This window comes from Suncus etruscus, chromosome 7, assembly GCF_024139225.1.
Source record: "Suncus etruscus isolate mSunEtr1 chromosome 7, mSunEtr1.pri.cur, whole genome shotgun sequence".
NCBI lineage: Eukaryota > Metazoa > Chordata > Mammalia > Eulipotyphla > Soricidae > Suncus > Suncus etruscus.
In genome coordinates, this window is record NC_064854.1 from 59,636,852 (window position 1) to 59,653,800 (window position 16,949).

The 16,949-nt window shown below is 48.9% G+C and overlaps 1 protein-coding gene across 3 annotated transcripts in view; it reads left to right on the plus strand.

Moving 5' to 3' along the window:
• The window catches only part of PRRC2C (proline rich coiled-coil 2C), a 55,530-nt gene extending 39,349 nt beyond the window's left edge, over nt 1–16,181 (plus strand). The window contains exons 24-35 of one of the 3 annotated variants that reach the window (XM_049776379.1): nt 1,734–1,835; nt 5,247–5,448; nt 6,459–6,662; nt 7,738–7,853; nt 8,193–8,329; nt 8,808–9,039; nt 9,126–9,248; nt 10,763–10,981; nt 11,558–11,661; nt 11,981–12,107; nt 12,877–13,113; nt 14,640–16,181. In XM_049776379.1, the coding sequence (XP_049632336.1) occupies nt 1,734–1,835; nt 5,247–5,448; nt 6,459–6,662; nt 7,738–7,853; nt 8,193–8,329; nt 8,808–9,039; nt 9,126–9,248; nt 10,763–10,981; nt 11,558–11,661; nt 11,981–12,107; nt 12,877–13,113; nt 14,640–14,897 (2,061 nt within the window). In that variant the 3' untranslated portion in view covers nt 14,898–16,181. The remainder of the gene's footprint in view (nt 1–1,733; nt 1,836–5,246; nt 5,449–6,458; nt 6,663–7,737; nt 7,854–8,192; nt 8,330–8,807; nt 9,040–9,125; nt 9,249–10,762; nt 10,982–11,557; nt 11,662–11,980; nt 12,108–12,876; nt 13,114–14,639) is intronic. The other 2 variants (XM_049776380.1, XM_049776381.1) reach the window with 2 other exon arrangements.
• The last annotated feature ends 768 nt before the right edge of the window (nt 16,182–16,949 follow it).

Here is a 16,949-nt window from a genome sequence, read left to right on the forward strand (position 1 = left end):
TCTTTTCTTGTTTTTGTTTGTTTGTTTTTGGGGGCCACACCCGGTGACACTCAGGGGTTACTCCTGGCTATGTGCTCAGAAATCACTCCTGTCTTGGGGGATCAAGCAGCGGTCCATCCTAGGTCAGCTGCATGCAAGGCAAACATCGTACCACTGCACCAACGCTCCAGCCCCCATAGAGGCTGCCTTTTTTTTTTTTTTTTTTAAGAGGCTGCTTTCTAAGCCACCAGCTTACCCTCTGCTTAGGGAAGTACCATGCTCAGAACTTTTTTTTTTTTTTTTTTTTTGGTTTTTGGGTCACACTTGGCAGCACTCAGGGGTTACCTCCTGGCTCTACGCTCAGAAATTGCCCCCGGCAGGCTCGGGGGACCACATGGGATGCCGGAATTCCAAACACCGTCCTTCTGCATGCAAGGCAAATGGTCTTTCTCCATGCAATCTCTCCGGCCCCATGCTCAGAATCTTAAGTTACTGAAAGATCTCAGGAACCTGAATTGTCCACGAGGGCCTATGTGTACTCGGGGCCTGCTGAAGGGGAGAGGCAGCCCATGACTCAGTAGTTGGCATATCCAGAGCAAGCACATCTGGAGGTGGAAACAGAAAGACTGTTCTGTTTATGTGGCATATGTGTGATTGGGGTAGGAGTCTTGGTTCTGATTTTCTGCCAAGCATTGTGGCGATCATATGTTCATTGGGAATGTTTTCTTTTTCATTCATTAGTCTGTTGCCAGTCTTGTGTGCTTGAACATTATTAAAGAAGACATTTCCCATATCAATGGAGGTTTGGTGCACTTAATCAGAGCTGTGCTTTGTATTTGTGTTTTACATCTTGTGTTGCTGACTAGTGTTAATGTTGTTCTTTAATCACTACAGCAGTTTCATAATGATGGCTATAGTAAAGGTTATCATTTTCATTGAGTGGTCTACTTTCTCACACATCTCCATCAGAAAGGCCTTAGTGTCTTAGGATCAGCTTGGAATCCCACGCCCTAGTCACTTTACCAGAGTAACTGAATGAGCCTGTCTCTACCGTATTAATTACCTGCCTACTAAAATTCAAGAACCAGGATCCTAAGAAAAAGAGAGTGGTGGCACATTTTCTTACTTTACTACTGTAGCAAGACACTTTCTTCCGTGGCACCATCGGGGGGGGGGGGGGGGGATTAGTCCATACTTTGCTCCACAAATCGGTTTTTGCATTATTTAGTTTGGTTTGGTGTTGATTTTGGGGTCACACTCAGCAGTGCTCAGGGATTTACTCTTGGCTCTACACACTGGAATCATTCCTGAAGGACTCAGGGACCATAGAGGATGCCAGGGATTGAACCCTAGTCCGCCATGTGCAAGGCAAATGCCCTACCCACAGTGCTATTGCTCCGATCCATTTTTTGTTTTGTTTTGGTTTTTGAGTTTTTGCATTTACAGAGAAGTAAGGTGGGTGGCGGAAGGATCTTCTTCCTTGCCACTGTCGTGTTTAGGGTCTGGCCTCAGAGTGGGGGCTGTTCTTGGGTGCCTGTGGGCCTGGGCCTGCCGCAGCAGTGCTTGGGGCTCGGTCAGTGCACAGTGGCCTCACACAGGGACTGACTCTTTCCCTGCATTACCAAACAAGCAGCCTTCCTCCTCTGAGGGTTTGTCTCAGCTGCCCCAAGTGACACACACACCCTTCAACTGCGTCAGAGGATGTACTTGATGGTAGTTGGATTGTGATATGTGTTGCCTACCTGCCTTTTCAGGTGCCCCTGCCCAACACCCTTCCCCTCCCTAAGAGGGAGACTGTACACCCGAGCTCCAGCCTCACTTCAGTTCCTCCCACTACTTTCAGCCTCACCTTCAAGGTATGTACAGCATCTGTCTCTACAGGGCCTGTGGTTGCATGCAGGGGTCACTGCTAACAAACAGCACTGTTCTGTGTGCCAGATAGCCAGGCCAGCTGAGGACCTGGGTGTTGTCAGATGCACCTTAAGATTGCATTCTCTGCTTCCTAAGTGAGGCCCAGGAAGCTGATGAAAATCCAGAAGAGCACTTACTTTCCATTTTGTACTGAGTTTATAGAGGTATTAGCTGTGTGTCCCAAAATTCAACTAGTTTGGTGTTGCATGTTCTTCTAAATTCAGACAATTATAAGAATGTGAAATGTCATTCCTGTAAGTCACAGGAGAGTCGATTGCAATATGGTAGTTAAAATGTTAGGGAATTGATTATAGCAAGTGATGTGGATTTGATTTTTGTTGATATATAATACAGATATTTTTGTTTTAATTTTGATCAGAGAAAAAGATTTTAAATAGCACATACTTTTCAACATCACGCTTAAATTTGCTTTATCTGGTTGTTTATGATTTTGACCTGTAACGCATTTTTACAATGAAGTTACATTGCACATTTGCATCAGTTTTTCATTTCAAGATTAGCCAGTGGTTGAAGGAGTCTGGCTTTAGATGAGGAACATAAAAGTGCATCAGAGCATCTCATTTATACCGTTGCTTCACATCCGGGTAGGGATGCTCAGTGCTCTGTTGGTTGGCGGCCAGGGAGTTTTCGGATTATCTTCAGGAGAAAAGAAAACTAAAATGTTTGGGCCAATGAAATGCTCCCAGAACCCCATCTCTGTGGGTTGGCTCACCCTGCCTTCCCCAGTCCCTAGTGTTTATGCCACTTTTACTCGAGCCCTGTTGTTTACTTGCACCTATGGGGCTTTGTCTTGTGCTTCCACCCTTTTATTATCCAGGATTAACCTATTCCACAAATACTGTGTTGTCACTCAATATTCTTTAGGCCAATTCTTCAGAAAATTCAGCATTTGTTGGACCTGAAGTGATAACACAATGGGTAATGCATTTGCCTTGCACACAGCCGACCTGGGTTCAATCCTTGGCACCCCATATTGTCCCCAGAGTCACCCCTGAGCATCACCAGGTGTGACCCCAAAACAAAACCTCAACATTTCCTTCTACACAATGTTCCTAATATTACAAGACATAGTACATAAAGTATAGAAAACTATTATATGGATATTAGTGCCCATATATTTGTCATAGAGGAGATAAGTATAGCTAGAATTTTATTTTCTTGAATTTTCTCCCCCATTTCCCATTTTTTTCTTTCTGCCTAAGAAAGGAAATGAGAGGGCCGGAGAGATAGCACAGCGGTAGGGTGTTAGCCTTGCATGCAAAAAGTCGGTGGTTTGAATCCTGGCTTCCCATATGGTCCCCCAAACCTGCCAGGAGCTATTTCTGAGCGCAGAGCATCACAGGGTCTGACCCCCCCCCCAAAAGAAAAAACAAAAAATAAAAATAAAAGAAAGGAAATGAGGCTCAGAGAGCTAGACAAGGCTGCAGATATGCTTGTCTGTTCCATCCCAAGATGTGTGACCCCAGTCATAGCCAGTAGAGGCCCCTGAGCAGGCACCACATCTGCCTTCTCAGAAAGAAGAAAAAGTGGATGTGAGTTCGGTGTGTGTCACTGTGCGCTATATAGAGCTGATAAGCTGTAATTTGAGTTTTTGCTACTTCAAAGCTAATTGCAAAACCTGGTAGTCTGAAATCGCTGAGCTTGTTGGCTCACTGTATAGGGATCAGCCTGAGGGTTTGGGGTGAACAAATCTCAAGAAGATGTTCTGTGTTTCTAGTTCACTCCAACCACCACAGTTACTGAGAAAAAGGTAGAGAGTGATTGGATGTCCAAGGCTCACTCAGTTCTCCCAATATTGGGTTGCCAAGGCCTTCATTCCAGAGGGTAAAGCACCAGTGGTGGCCCCAGACTTCTTTGGTACTACTTGGGAGTCCCTTCCTCCCTGAATGCTAACATTGTCCAACATATCCCCCTGTAATTATAATCACTATGACTGAAAAACCACCCCCATTGTGCTCGGGGGATAATATGTGATGCCAGAGATTGAACCCAGTTTGATAAGGTGCAAGGTAAATAAATGCCTTGTCGCTGTGCTAACTTTTGCCATGTAGCTGCCTTAAATGTATAGGGTATTTAGCGTTTTATCCCTGATCAGCTGTTGTTGTCTCAGAGAGTTGAGGTTCCTTTGTCTCATTGAGTACTTGAACAATGCATGTTCATGTTGGGGCATGAGCTCTATTCTTAGGGCCCACAAGATTGCTATTTAATAATACAGATTGCTCTGTTCTCACGTGGGACTGTGTGTTAGTTGTGTTGAACATCGACTTAAATGTTGCCAGAATTAGTCCACGTTCTTGTTCTGATGGGGCCAGGGTTTGCTTTTGGGGCTGACTGTGCTCAAGGATCACACCTGGCGGAACTATAGGTGAGTGCCCTACCTCCTGGACCATCACCTAGGCCCAGCTTTGTTTTAAATGTGTCTTCTAGAAATGAAAATGTGTTTATCATTTTCTGTGAAGGCATTGGTCTAGGTAGGTAAAAAAAAAAATTGGGGAGGGGCATGTTTTGGGCCAAACCTGGTGGCACTTAGGGGTTACCCCTCACTCTGCACTCAGAAATCATTCCTGGCAGGCTTGGGGAACCATATGGGATGCCAGAAATCAAACCCAGGTTTGTCCTGTGTCTGTCTGCCGTGCAAGGCAAACACCCTACTTCTGTGCTATCTCTCTGACCCCTAGGTAGGTAAATTTGTGCCTTTTCAAAATTAGGGCTAAATTAGTGGACAGGGTGACCAGTACAGCAGGAAGAACTGACTCAGGTTTGAGCTCCGGCATCCAGTTTGGTCCCCCAGCTCCACACAGAGTGATCCCTGAGTGCAGAACCAGTGATCCCTAAGCCCACAGTACCACTGCATGTGGCCCAGAGACAAAGAGAAAGAGCAGTTCAGTAATTGTGTGAAATAAGCCAAAAGTTCTTTCCACTGAAACTGAAGTGAGAATGCTATTTCTTTTGCCTTCTAAGGACTATGGCATGAAGGACTATGGCATCAAAAAAGATGCCTGTCACTTGCCATTTAGAAGAGTAATGGGGGAGCAGGGCCTTTCGAGGGTTAGGGCCCAGGGCCAGCCTCACAAGGATCTGGTGCCTTTGAGTCCTTCCTCACTAACTAGAAGGGAAGAGAGTTGAGACTTCTCACCCCACTGACAGCAGCCTCTGGACATGTCATTCTGTCCTTGCCTCCCTAGAGAAGGGGGAGCTCCTGCCCTGGCTCGTGTGGGTTTGAGACGTAACATACTATAGACATGTAGCTGCGTGCACAACATTGTGTGAGGCCTGGTGTTGGCTGTGAGCGGATGGTGACGTATTTGCATGGTCAGAGTTCCGCTTTATTGCAGATGGAATCTGCACGCAAGGCCTGGGAAAACTCACCAAATGTGCGGGACAAAGGCTCTCCTGCCACGTCTGCTGTGCCGCACAGCGCCAGCGGGCCCAGCAGCAGCACCAGCGCGCCCAGCCCTAGCAGCTACAGCTCTTTCTCCAGTGCATCGGTGCCCCCAATTCCTGTGGCCTCCGTCACACCTACAGCATGTCTCTCAGGTACAGATGATAATCCAAGGCACTGCTTTCACCTCTCTGTTCCCCTTTGGAATTAGTGTAGCTCACTGGCCACTAGAATGATGGTGCTTGAATTATGTCTCTGGCTCCACTTAGCACTTGGCCTCTTATTTTCACAGCATGTGGTCATAATCTGGTTTTATTTTTATTAGATTATTTAGGGATGTTTTATGTTAGTTTGGGGGGGGGGGGAGTTTGGTGTCTTTTTAACAGTGCTTAGAAGGCCTGTGGACCCCTCCTGGCATCTAAGTTCAATAAACCGGTTTCCCCTGGCAGAGTTCAGAGCTCTGCAATGTCAAACGTTCCCTGGGCCTACGGTGATGCTCAGGGCTCCATGTGTACCAGGGAGGCATTGTGCTGACTGCACGGTATGCACCTTGACCCTGCCCTCCTCTCTGGCCCTGCCCTGTGCCAGTTCTGCAATTAGAAGAAACTCACTTTAGTGACTAGGAGCAGCCAGGTATTTTCCATGGAAGGGGAGAAATAGACCTTTACTTGTTTTTTGGTTTTGGACCAACTGGTGTTCTCGGGTCATACCCCTGCTAGGAACAGGGGTGTCTGTTAAGCACAGCCACTCCCTGCATGTGTACTGAGTGGCACTTAAGCCCTGGATTCAGTTTGTCTAAACTAGGGTCATTTTCCTGTGCCGCTATTTCTCTTTAATTCTGTCCTCAGGTGTGAACTTGGTCATTAGCAGTCCTTCCTCCCTCCCTTCCTTCCTTCTTTCCTTCCTTCCTTCTTTCCTTTCTTCCTTCCTTCCTTCCTTCCTCCCTCCTTTTTGTAGTCCCTCAGGTATGGACTTGGTCAGTAGTAGTCCGTCCTTCCTTCTTCCCTCCCCTTTCTCCCTTCCTCCCTCCCCTTTCTCCCTTCCTCCCTTCCTCCTTTTATAGTCCCTATGTTCATTTCTTCTGTAGGGAGTATTGTGTTGTGTAGAAACCCAGTGTTTGGTCGGTCTGAGCTCCCTTTCTGAGCTCTTGTCTCCCACACAACAGGCGCTGGTACCTACACTACCTCCTCTTTGAGTACAAAGTCCACAACCACATCAGATCCACCCAACATCTGCAAGGTGAAGCCGCAGCAGTTGCAGACCAGCAGTCTGCCCTCAGCCAGCCACTTTGCGCCACTGGGCTGTGTGCCACCCCTTCTCCCACAACAGCAGCAGGCGGCCCAGGTCTATGTGCCACAATCAGCCGCAGGTGAGGTTCCATCTGGGGTAGTCACATCATATATTCTACATATCATTGGAATGATATTCCAGTCAGGGACCGGAGCCATAGTACAGCAGGGAAGGCATTTGCTTTGCAAATGACCTGGGTTCCCTCTCTGGCACCACATATAAGTGTAGAGCCAAGGGTCAGTAAACCCTGAGTATCACCGGGTGTTGGGAGCCCCCACTTCACACACCCCTAAAGGTGATTCCAGTGAAATGGGGTTGTTCGTTTTTGTTTGGGACCAAACCAGGCAATGCTTAGGAATAACTCCTGGTATTGCTTGGGGAACCTTGAGATGCCAGGTATAGAATCTAAATCAGCCTCCCACAAAGCAAGTCCCTCTCCGCTGGCCTCTCGCTCTGGCCCCTGGCATAGTTCTTTTGGAGAAATGTTTCAGAAAAGATAATTGTGATAGTAATAGTTTCATAGCTAGAAAATTTATACAGGTGAATGTATTTGTTAGAATTACTTATATTTGGGGCCAGAGTAGTGGCGCAGTGGTAGGGTATTTGCCTTGCTCGTGCTGACCTAGGATGGACTGCAGTTCGATCCGCTGGCGTCCTTTATGGTCCCCAAGCCAGGAGCGATTTCTGAACATATAGCCAGGAATAACCCCTGGGTGTCACCAGGCATGGCCCAAAAATCAAAAAAAAAGAAAAAAAGAATTATATTGTTAATTTATTGGCATGCTGGTCACAAGTTAGAAACAGTATGGGAGGGGTCAGTGCAGTGGCGCAAGCAGTAAGGTGTCTGCTTTGCCTGCGCTAACCTAGGACAGACCGCAGTTTGACATCCTCCCCCATGCATCTCATATGGTCCCCTAAGCTGGGAGTGATGATTTCTGAGTACATAGCCAGGAGTAACCCCTGAGCGTCACCGGACGTGGCCCAAAAACCAAAAAAAAAAGTAGTATGGGATATTCTCTAAAGCACAGTCACAAACTAGCATGTATGTAAAATACATAGAAACCTATTTAGAGGGGCCGGAGAGATAGCATGGAGGTAAGGCATTTACGCTTGGGAATGTAGCAATGACTCTTGGTTTTTCCTACTACCTGTAGCTCAGATCCCGGCTTTCTACATAGGTGACACAAGTCACTTATTCAACACACAGCACGCCAGGCTGGGCCCACCATCCCTGGCTCAGCAGCAGGGCTTCCAGCCAGGCCTTTCCCAGGTGAGTAAGTGCTCATGCTTCTGCCACAGGGTCAGCTTCACACAAGATTCCCTCCTTATCCCCATGGCCTTGATTTTTTGTGAGGCTGCTCTGAAGCTCCCACATGGACCAGGGTAGAATAGTCAGCTATTAAAATATTAAAATAAAAATAGCTCATGAGTCCAGCAAAACTTAGATGTTTCTGTTGATTTTGTTTTACAAGGAAGCTGGTCCCTAGCAGTTATTTGCAAGTGCATGTGTCTGTGCATATGTGTTCATGTACATCAGTGCATATGCGAGTGCCTGTGTGCCATGTGCAGTGTATATACTACTCTCCCATGTTCCCTCCTATGCCCACAGCCGGCGTCTGTGCAGCAGATCCCCATCCCTATCTATGCTCCATTGCAAGGTCAGCATCAGGCCCAACTGAGTTTGGGGGCCGGCCCTCCTGTTTCCCAGGCCCAAGAGCTGTTCAGTTCTTCGCTTCAGCCATACAGGTGAGTGCAGTGACTGCTGTGGCTGGTCACCAGGCCAAAGTGCCCCATGCTTTGGCTTCTTCCTCTGAGGAATGAGGGACTGCTTATTTAAACTGCATTAGATTCTGGTTTAGAACCCTAGAGAGAGGAACGAGTTGAGTGCATGCTAGGACCCTAGATCGTTGGCTGGCACTTTGTGGTCCCTACAACAGCTCTGGGAGTAGCTGAAACATGATTCCCTGAATTATTAGCATTTGACAGTGTGTCTTGAACCACAGCCATTCAGCCAGACTTTGGGAACCAATTGACTGCAGAACTTGTATAGAGAGGCCACAGGGAGCCCCAGAAACTGTGGGGCCACCTGGGGAGGTACGCTGGCTGCTCACAGCTCACAGGAACATAGCGGGGTTGGGCCTTGTCTGCCAGATTGGAGTCTTCTACCTTAAGATTCCCCAGACTTCTCACAGTGGCCCTCTTTCTTCCTTTCATGTGGGCCCAGGTCCCAGCCGGCCTTCATGCAGAGCGGCCTATCACAGCCGTCCGTGGTCCTTTCTGGCACTGCCATTCATAACTTCCCTGCTGTCCAGCATCAGGAGTTAGCCAAGGCCCAGTCGGGTCTTGCCTTTCCACAGACATCAAGCACACAGCCGATTCCTATTCTGTATGAGCACCAGCTGGGTCAGGCGTCGGGTCTCGGAGGGTCACAGCTGATCGATACGCACCTTCTCCAGGTGAGGTGCCCAGCCCAATGCCATGACTTTCACTCCTGAGGGATGTTTTTCCAGTCTCATGGCTTTTTATTCTGAAATATTTCTAGGCTAGAGCGAATCTTACCCAGGCTTCGACACTTTATTCCGGACAAGTCCAACAGCCTGGTCAGACCAATTTCTACAACACTGCCCAGTCCCCGAGTGCTCTCCAGCAGGTAAACTATGGCATGGTAAATTTCCTCCGTTTTCTTTTTTCTTATCATTGTTGTGTTGTTGTTACAGTTATTCTGTTATTGCTGGGAGTATCAGTAAGAACCGAGGTGAGGTGGGGGCTGGGTCAGGCCTGGAGTCCCTCCTGCCACAGTCCAGCTGGTCTCTTGCCTCTCCAAATGCTTCCCTCAGTGTCTGAGGATAGCCAGAGAAGTGAGCAGCAGGAACAGTACACTCGGCTTTGGCAGACTACTGTGGTGCTGCATCTAGACAGGTTGGAGGGTTCTCCCAGCAGGAGGGATGTATATTAGGGTCAAGGACAGTGTGCACCCAGAATTGGATGGGTGCAGGGATAATTCTAGTGGGAAATGTCTGGAAAATGTGTCTAAGAAATGTCATTGGCCAGCATTTTGGGGGAGGATCCCACAGGACAACCCCAGCTGTACAATCTCTTTGGCTCCTCTTTTTTTGGGGGTGGGGATTCCAGAGTTGGCAGGACTCGAAGGTACCACGTGTGGTGTCAGGGATGGAATGCAGGTCAACTACATTCATGGCACAAGTGCCTTGTCCCCCTCCAGGCTTGCTCAGCCTTTTCGGGACTAGTGAGACAACCGATCAAATCATTAGTTTCTTTTTTTTTGGGGGGGGGGGGGTTGGGCCACACTCGGCGTTGCTCAGGGGTTACTCCTGGCTGTCTGCTCAGAAATAGCTCCTGGCAGGCACAGGGGACCATATGGGACACCGGGATTCGAACCAACCACCTTTGGTCCTGGATCAGCTGCTTGCAAGGCAAACACAGCTGTGCTATCTCTCCGGGCCCAAATCATTAGTTTCTTAATTACCTTTGGTGGCCTACTTAGGGGGAGACAGCACACAGAGAGACCTTATTGAGGATTAAATGAAAACTGGAAGATTACTTGGGTGTTTTTGTTGTTTTATTTTGTTGGGGTTTTTTTGTTTTGTTTTGGGTATCTGGCAACACTTGGGTTGCTCCTGGCTCTGTGCTCAGAAATCTTGGAAGGCTGGGGACTGGAGTGGTAGCACAGCGGTAGGGCATTTGCCTTGCACGTGGCTAGCCTAGGACAGACCTTGGTTCGTTCCCAGGAGTCCTGTATGATCCCCCAAAGCCAGGGCCGATTTCTGAGCACATAGCCAGCAGTAATCCCTGGACGCCATTAGGTGTGGCCCAAAAACAAACAAAAAAAGAAATCCTGGTACGGGCTAGAGTGGTGGCTCTGAGAGCGGTAAGGCATCTGCCTTGCTGGTGGAGTTCCAACTGCTTAACTCTCTTATTTATTTGTTTGTTTACTTATTTATTTATTTTGGTGGTTCTCTAACATATACTGTGGATACCTTGAAGATACTCATTTGTTTAAAGTACTTTTTCTGCATTTTTAAGAAGTGGGCTTAGTTGCTGGGCACTGGATAAAAAAGAATACAGTTGTCAGTTCCGGTTCAGGAGAGATTGGCTATAAGAGGGGTTGCAGGGACAGCAGTTGCAGGCAACTTGCTGCAGCCTCCGATTCTGTTGCAGGTCACGGTGCCTCTGCCAGCGTCCCAGCTTTCCTTGCCCAATTTCGGATCCACAGGGCAGCCCCTAATTGCGCTGCCTCAGGCCATGCAGCCCCCGTTGCAGCACACAGCCCCAGCCGCCCAACCTCAAAGCGTGAGCCGCCCTGCTCAAGTGAGCCAGCCATATCGGGGGCTGATCCCCGCCGGGCCGCAGCACAGTATAATGGCAGCCCCAGGAAAGGTGAGTTGGGGGAGGGGGGCTCTGGGCCACGTTTGCTTTCACCCAGCATCCGTCAGAAACCAAGGCACCATGTGAACTTGCTCTTTCTTTTTATTTCTAACATATTTACCCCCTAGTGCTTACCTAGTCATGAAGGCTGATGCTATGACTTTAACCCCATAGGGATGTTTTTCAGTCTCATAATTTTTTGTTCCTCGCTCTACTTAGGGGCCAGGCCTTGGAAATGCCTCACAAGGAATGTGGACCCTGCACTCTCTGGCCCAACAGTTCTTCCACTTTGTGGATGAATTCAAATTAAACAGTCCCAAAGGTGCCACTGAGGAATCCATGATTGGGAGGGGGTGTTGCACTTGGCTGTGTTCAGGGATCATTCCTGGTGTTACTTGGGGACCATGTTTAATGCCAGGGATCGAGCCCAAATCAGCTGTGTGCAAGGCTAGCATCCTGCCCTGTGCACACTCCAGCCCCTGTTCCCTGATAGTTCAGGCCCTCTGCTCTGAGCTAGATGAGTATTCAGAAAGAGGCTATCGGTGAGCTTCTGGGATTCTAGCCTGAGTTTACTGTCTACTTCCTCAGATGTCCGACATGGACCTAAAAGCCTTCGGGAGTGGCATGGACATGAAGCCAGGCACGCCTCCTGTCAGTGGCAGAAGCGCCGCCGCCGCCTCCAGTCCCTTTCGGTAAAATACGTGTCTCTAGTTACAGAGAACTTACTTAATGCCTCCTGTGCTAGATACACACTGTTACCAGGCTGGTGACCTAAAGTGCTCCGCCTTAAGTCCTTTGAATGTAATTGTTTTGCTGTGTTTTTAGAAAATGGCTTCAATCCAGGGCAGGTGTAGCTGGCTTCCTTCCTCACCTGCCCTCCCAGTGTCTCTCCTGCTATGTTTAGCTCCCTTGGGTCCATTGTCGGTGAATCTCCCCGGAGCACTTCTCAGCTCTGAGCACATTCTTGATGTGGCACTGCCTCCATACTGACCGGTGATGGTTCTCTCCAAGGGCTACTTCCACAAGTCCGAACAGCCAGTCCGGCAAAATGAGCGGCCTTGTCTATCAGAAGCAGTTCCAGTCAGCCCCTGCCACTGTGAGAATGACCCCGCCATTTCCTACACAGTTTGCACCCCAGGTGGGCAGATCCGAGTGAGAAATGAGTACTGTTTACCTGCAAGCCGTTCTAGCGTGGCTGGTCTGCGTGATAACCTAGCCATACATATGCGGAGCAGTTTGGAAGCACGGGGCCCAGGAGGGACCGTGTCCTGGGTGACAGTTAGTGACCAAGATAGTCACGCAGGCAGGAGTTGCGTGTGCTGGGGAGTTGGAAGCAGACACTGGAAATGCATCTTGGGCTCCCTCTCCCCCCCCCCCCCCCCAGCTCCGCCTGCAACTTTCTGAAGGGGCCCAATGTGTCGGGTCTTGTAGGCTAGAGTCGTTTTTAAACTTGCTGTGCTGGAGGAGCAGCCACAGTGTCCTAGTACCCATGTTGGCTTCTCTTCCCATGGTGATGGATCATGTGGAAGGTCCAACTAAAGGCCACAGAGACTCCCACCCACTGGGCGCTTCCTGTCTGTCGAGTCCACACTGTTCTAACCTAGAAGTGTGTGCCTTTCCTGCTGTTCCAGAGTTTGCTTTTTTAAAAATGAAGATCTCCTAATTCCTAGCCTCTCTATCTCCCCTTCAGAATTTGTGCCTGATTCCTACCCAACCCAAGCACCGTAGCAAGCCTTCCTGCTTGTGTTACCCCAATGTGGCCTGTGGGTTCTGTCCCTGAGCGTGGCCCCAGCGGGCCCTCCCTGGCACTGGGCTCAGACTGACTGGGATAAGCCGACCCGCTGCTGATGGGCTTTATTTTTTTTTTTTAACAAGTTGATGTTGTATGTTTTGTTTTTTTCACTCAGATTCTCTCTCAGCCTAACCTGGTCCCTCCATTGGTAAGAGCCCCACATACTAACACCTTCCCAGCACCTGTGCAGCGGCCACCAATGGCCCTGGCCAGTCCGATGCCTCCTCCGCTCACCACAGGCCTCATGAGCCATGCTCGTTTGCCACACGTAGCTGGGGGCCCTTGTGGAGCCCTGTCTGGAGTCAGAGGTAATCAGGCCCAGGCTGCGCTGAAGGCTGAACAGGACATGAAGGTTAGTACGTGTTCACAGCCGACAGCGAGTGTGTCTCTGGACCGTAACCGTATGTCCAGGCCTTGTTTGGCCGCCTCACCGAGCTGCCTGCTTGCATTCGTTCCTTTTTTATGTCTTTATTTTTTTCCCTCCCCATCCTTTCCCTGCCACCTTCCCACCCCCTTATTTTTTTTTTATTTTATTGGGTTATTTTTTCTTTTTTGTGTTTTTTTGTTAACTATAGTAATCAAATACATTACCATTTTTAAATCTGGCCAGATTCATTGCTGATAGTCCTTGAGGGAATCTGAGTTTAGCTGCTCTGTTTTTGTTTTTGTTTTTGGAAGAACAAGAGCAACAAGAGCGTAGTAAGAATTGTTGATCTAAATTCCCTGTTTTATTTCCTTTTGTGTCCTTCGTTTTCTCTTCCCCTTCCTGGCTGCCTCCATCTCCCTGATCCAAAACTTCAGCTCTGAATCCTGGCGGTATGAGAATGTGGAGTGTGGGTCAAGCTCAGGGGTCTACAGGTAGTTGTCAGCTTCGGGGGCTGCCACACTAGCTATGTGCAGGTAGATGCAAAAACTTAGGACCTTCAGGATAGGCATGCTGGCTGCCATGCAGCTCACTGAGTTCGAAACAGCCTGTTAGGGCTCTCTTCATGGGTGGCCACTGTGTCCTCACCCAAACTGGGCAGGCCAAGCGCTTGCTCTTGGTCAACAGCCGTGGTATCTGGTCCTCAGGAATATGATCTAAGACTGCTTTTGTGACCTCCCCGCTGGCAAATGTTGACATGGCTTCTACTTCTGCTTCTGATGCCCTGACCCCTAACTCCACATGGTCCCTATTTCAGAGTGACAGTGACACCAGAGCCCAGTGCTCTGGTGGGGGGTTGGAGGGGAAAGTTTCCTGGAAGCCTAGAAGGTTTCTGTTAGCAGCAGGAACTGGAGGAGCCTAAGCTGTCTGTAGTGGTGTGTGTCCGTGGTAAGCCACAGGGGTGGGAGTAAATATGTGACTTAGGCAGTGCAGGGCGTGGTCGGAGTTATCCGAACTGAGTGCTCCCTGGTCACAGTCACTAATTTCTGCTGCTCTTCTCCTGCAGAAGAGAGCGGTGGGAAGAGGACTCAGCCACAAGACCTTTGGTCCTAGGTGTTGGTAATGCGCAATATAAGTGCTTCCTTTCCTTTTCTCCTGTAGCCCACTGCCAGTAGAAGTTTTGTTGCTTATATGTCTCAAGTTTGCGAGCAGGATCCCCCTATCAGACTACCCGTAGTATGTTCCAGAAATGATCTGTATGAGCCAGCAGCACACTCTGTTGGGCTCTTTCCTGAGAGGGCACCTCGCCCAGGTTGGCGGGAGGAGGAGAGGAGGAACCTGTCTCCCACGATTAGCTGCAGTCACCTAGGAAGACATTGGTCGCTAGCACTCCAGCGGCAAAGCCAGGCGAGACGAGGCGGTGCTTGGGGTTGGGGACGTGCTTTGTGATTCTTGGAAGCCACTGAGCTGACCTTGGCTTCCACAGCAATTCTTGTCCTTTCTCTTCCTCAAAGGCCAAGCAGAGAGCAGAGGTTCTTCAGTCCACGCAGCGCTTCTTCTCCGAGCAGCAGCAGAGCAAACAGATAGGTGGGAAAGGCCCCAAAGTGGACAGTGACACGAGCAAAGCCCCGGAAGCACTGGCCGAGCCCCCAGGAGTTTGTCAGGAGAAAGTGGAGGAAAAGCTACCCCCAGCGCCTGCCATAGCTGCCAAGCCTGTTCGAACTGGACCAATTAAACCTCAGGCCATCAAAGCTGAGGAGACAAAATTGTAGAGGGCCCAGGGAGAGGAGCAGTGGGAAGGGAAGGAGTGTGGACAACTCAGAGGCTCTGCTCAGAGGACATGCTGTCACCTCTCTGTTCCCGGCCTCAGGTCCTCTGGTTCTCCGGCAGCACATCACCTGCACCAGATCTAGACCCAGGCTATTAACGGAGAAATATGGCCCTGTAAGGGCAAGGGGAGCTGTTCCTGACACAGCAGCTTGTTCCTATGACCCATAAGGGGTCGCACACAATCAAACTGCGTGGCCCCCTTCCCAAGGACGGGGATTGCCCCTGAGCAACCTCCACTTGGGCCTGTGGTGTTGGACGCTGCCTGGACACCTTGGCCACCCCGGAACTGATTGTTAGGTGCTGGGCAGGCTGGGCCTTGCTGCCTCCACTCGGTTATCTTTGGACGAATCCAGTGGCAGGTTTCTGTGTGTTTCTTTTTTTTTTTTTTTTTTTTTTTTTTGGTTCTTTTTCCTTTTTTGCTTTTGCCCTTTTTTTAAAAAAAAAACACACACGGTTCTCAGCTGACGTTCATATGGGCATTGGGCACTGGCTGTGTCAACGAGCAGAAACCTTGTCTGTGAAGGCACCTTTCTTCACCACAGCCGCAGTGCTAGCCCGTGGTCCTCTGCCAGATGCATAGAATCAAGTCTCCAATAATGCCTTGAATTGTACCCTCTAGTAGTGTAGCCTTGGACCCCCTTTCTGTGTCACCCCTCTGTGAATGTCAAGTCCCGTGGACCTGCTTTATGACCTGACAGTGACAGTGCTTTATTAAAGCTGTTTGTAATGACGTTATTCTAGAATGTTTTCTTCCAGATGATGATTGAGAAGCTAATAATTTTTTTTAAATGGTGCCAGGTACCACAACAGTGACAGAACTTTGCTGTTTTCTGGGGGTTGTTTTTTTACCTTTATTCCCTTTTTTTAATGGGGTGTGCTGATGTGTATGATTCGTTCAGAAGACTGCAGAATCTGGAAACGCTGTTGCTGCTATTGATGCATAACTTACTGCTATTGGTCTTTTTATATAAATAAATATATATACATATATATATATAATTTGAATTTTTTGGAAACTAGCTGTGCCGTCAACTTTGGAAAAAGTATCCCAGTTGTACCGTGTTGGGTTGGCATTGTACAGAGATTAACAGCCATATTGGTCTAGAAACGTTGAGTATCATTTTTTTTCCATTTGTACAGGGGTTAACGCACTGTATTAAATATGTAAGGTCTTATCTACGTGGGTTTGATTACAGAAACTAATAAAGTATTCTCTAAATAATGCATCTTCGAGCTGCTGGTTTGTTTTTCACCTCTGTTGAGGGGTGGGAGGATCCCTTTTGTATGTTCCAAGAATAGAAACATCAGGCATCCTCTTTTTTTGGGGGGGGGGGTCCACACCCGGCGGCACTCAGGGGTTACTCTTGGCTCTGCGCTCAGAAATCGCTCCTGGCAGACTTGGGACCATATGTGATGCCGGGGTTTGAACCACCGTCCTTCTGCATTCAAGGCAAACACCTTACCTCCATGCTATCTCTCCGGCCCCATCAGGATGCATCCTCTTGACCACAAATCTGAGGCTATACCTGGACACTTAAGCTGCAAAAGAGGATTCAGTCCTTCCCCTTGCTTGTCTTCTAAACGCTCAGTTTGGAGAGGAAGCAACCAACCCCAGATACAGATCCCTCACATGCGTGTTGCACAGATACACATTCATACTCTACTCCACGGATCCCACCCCAGAGGGTCAGTCTGACACAGTAGAGTTCAACAGGATCAGGGCTCTCAGATCCTTTTACTGCAGACACCAAAGGTGGGTCACACAGGCTAGCAGCTCCCCCACAGCAGGAGACACCTGGTAGGTTGACCCCCACAAATGGTGACAGAAGCAAGCAGGTCCGGCTTGGATCCCACATTTGTTTTCAACATATCCTGTGGGGCCCTTTCCAGAAACCCTGTCACACGTCTTGGGGTCCCAGATGCAAAGTAACTTCTAGGTTTAGCCAGAAGCTGCAAGATTAAATGTGCTCAGAAGCTGCAGAGTGAAGCCAGGA